The sequence below is a fragment of the Gekko japonicus genome, unplaced genomic scaffold (genome assembly GCF_001447785.1).
Source record: "Gekko japonicus isolate JY-2015 unplaced genomic scaffold, Gekko_japonicus_V1.1 scaffold533, whole genome shotgun sequence".
In the NCBI taxonomy this organism is placed as follows: Eukaryota; Metazoa; Chordata; class Lepidosauria; order Squamata; family Gekkonidae; genus Gekko; species Gekko japonicus.
Genome location: NW_015177023.1, coordinates 52,948 through 55,486, shown reverse-complemented (window position 1 = coordinate 55,486; position 2,539 = coordinate 52,948). Strand labels below are relative to the sequence as shown.

The 2,539-nt window shown below is 54.7% G+C and overlaps 1 protein-coding gene across 1 annotated transcript; it reads left to right on the top strand.

Annotated features, from left to right (window-relative positions):
• Nucleotides 1-546: 546 nt before the first annotated feature.
• LOC107124346 lies at nt 547-2,511 on the top strand (the record flags this gene model as incomplete). Its single annotated transcript, XM_015427791.1, has 1 exon — nt 547-2,511. A coding segment is annotated over exon 1 (1,965 nt), but the record flags the coding sequence as incomplete, so codon positions are not given.
• Between the last annotated feature and the right edge of the window lie 28 nt (nt 2,512-2,539).

The following is a 2,539-nucleotide window of genomic DNA, read 5'->3' as shown; positions in this document are numbered from 1 at the left end:
CGGCGTGAGCCATCTCGGACACCCGGATACCACTGTAAGATACCCGCGAGTGAGCACTACCCCCGCACACCAATCATGGGTGCACAGTCGCCAATGTTCAGTCACGGCCAGGATACGTTCCTACAGTTCGTGCACAATGTGCTGGAGTCTGCCGCTTGGTGGGATTCGTCCACCATTTGGCTGCCAATGTTTTGGCATACTCTCACAGCTGTGCTATTCTTCGGACTAGGATGGGTATCCTCCCGACAAGCATGGGAACGACTGAAGCTTAGCTGGATGGCCCAGCTAGATGCAGCGCAAGGCCATATCGAGGCTCTGTTTAACCAAATAGTCGACAAGGATAACCAGTTAGGGTCCGCCCGCGAGCAAGTAGGATCCCTCAATCATGAACTGGAGGAGACGGCCAAACAGTTGGATGCATTCAAGGACCACACCAAGGTTCTGAAGGCTCAACTGGCCGAAAAGGAAAGTCAGTTGCGCACGGCTCAAGATCGCATTGCAGATCAAGCGGCACAACTGAGTGAGAGGGACCAACAAATAGTGCTCATGAAAACTGGACACGAATCCACAATCAGACTAATTAAGGAAGAACGGATTGCCCATATACAGTCCCTAGAGGAGCTCGCTCGAGAGGACTTGGCCAAACTGGCGGTAGACCTAGGGAAAGCGCACGATTCCCAGGTCCGAACTCTCAAGGAGGAGCAGGCTGCACGTATACGGTCTCTCGAGGAGCAAGCTCGAGAAGATCGGGCACAGTTGCAGACATCCATGGGAGCCGGACACGAGTCCGAGATTAGAATCCTTAGGGATGAACAGGTTGCTCGCTTAAACTCCCTTGAGGAGCGCGCCAGAGAGGATCTGGCCCAGTTGCGAACAGTCCTGGGAAACGGACATGAATCTGAGATAAGGATCCTCAGGGAAGAACAGACCGCTCACATAAAGTCCCTGGAGACCCGTGCTCGAGAGGACGTGGCAAAGTTGCAGATCACTCTTGAGAAGGAGCGATCTGAACACGCCAATAGATTGGATGTCCAGAAGGCACACTATGAGGGTCTGTTGGAACAGAGGAGACTGGAATCTCAGGAAGAGTTGAGTGAGTCCCAAAGGATTGCTGACGATGAGATCCAGCAACTTAGGACTGACCGAGTCAATTTAGTCATGGACAAAAAGGCTCTCTCCGACCAGGTCCATGAGACCAAGCTTTTGTGTAAAGCCGCACAGGAGAAAGCCGCCCAAGCCGAGACTGCTCTGACTACGGTCACTGAGGAGCTCAGAAAGGCACAGTCCACTGCGGACTACCTCTTAAATCGCAAACGCGAACCTACCGGTGAGGTTAGCCCGACTCCTAGCTCGAAACCCGCACTCCGGAAAAAGGAGCCCGATACGCCCAGAGATAGAGGCAGGATTTCCCATACGGAGAGCCCTGCCAGGCATCCTGATGGCTCTACTGAGCAGGATGACCTGGACCTCTACCGGGACCCGGCTTCGCAGTCGGAGGACGACTCGGACTCAACGGAGCCCATTCCGGTTAATCCGGTGAGCGTCACTAATCAAACGGTGACCATAAACAACAACAGGCCACGCACGAAAACTGTCGTGGAGAATCGCCCTTGGCGACAGGAGGAGTGCAAAGCCGTTGCTGAAGAGCTCGGTCCATTGACCGAGAAGAACTTTGTGCAGTGGGCCACCACCGCTACCACCTCTTATGCGGGGTTGGAAGGTGAGGATCTCACCATGTTGGCTCGTAAGTGTGCCACTGGAACTGCCCTTGCTGACATTAATTCAGCAATATCTTCCGGCAACTTGGTTCGAGCCACAGGAGAGGCATGGATCACGCAGGTGATCACCTATCTGAATCCTGAGTATTGTCTGACCGAAATCTTTCACAATGAAAAGCAAGGTCCCTATGACGATCCAGAGGTCTATTTGGCTAGGAAGCAACTGCTAGCGAGGGTATCTGGGATAGTGAACGGCGCCGTCGCCCCCGTTAACTACAATGTGCCCGCCTTCAGAGAAGCGCTAGTGAAAGGACTTAACCAACAGGCCAAACAGTATCTTCAGCTGGACGATCCACAGAGAGGTACATGGGCAGAGTTACGGAACCGTATTAGGAGAGTCTCTATCGCCATGAGAGGTGCTGGTGCGCTAAAGCCCCCCAAGAGTCATAGGAAGCAAATAAAGGACGAAGATCCCTCCATTCTGGAGGTGACATACGCTAATCACGGCGCTCAGTCTTCGGCCAACGCCTCCCATGACCATTCCACGGGGAAGGCGGCCCAATACAATCAAGCAGGAAGGAAACCCAAAGGACGCACCTTTGGAAAGGGGAAGGCACAGGCCGGCCAGGGACCAGGGAGAACGCAATCCAGTGCGGAAAACCCCACCTCGCAAGCGCCCGCCTACGCTCCACCTCCTTTGCCACCTCCCTCCTACCATCAATCGCAGCCTATGCTTCACGCGCAGCCTCCGCCGCAACCCCATCCCGTCCACCACCAACAGCAGCATCTGGCAGTGCCGCCGCCCCCACCCCCGCCTCCAC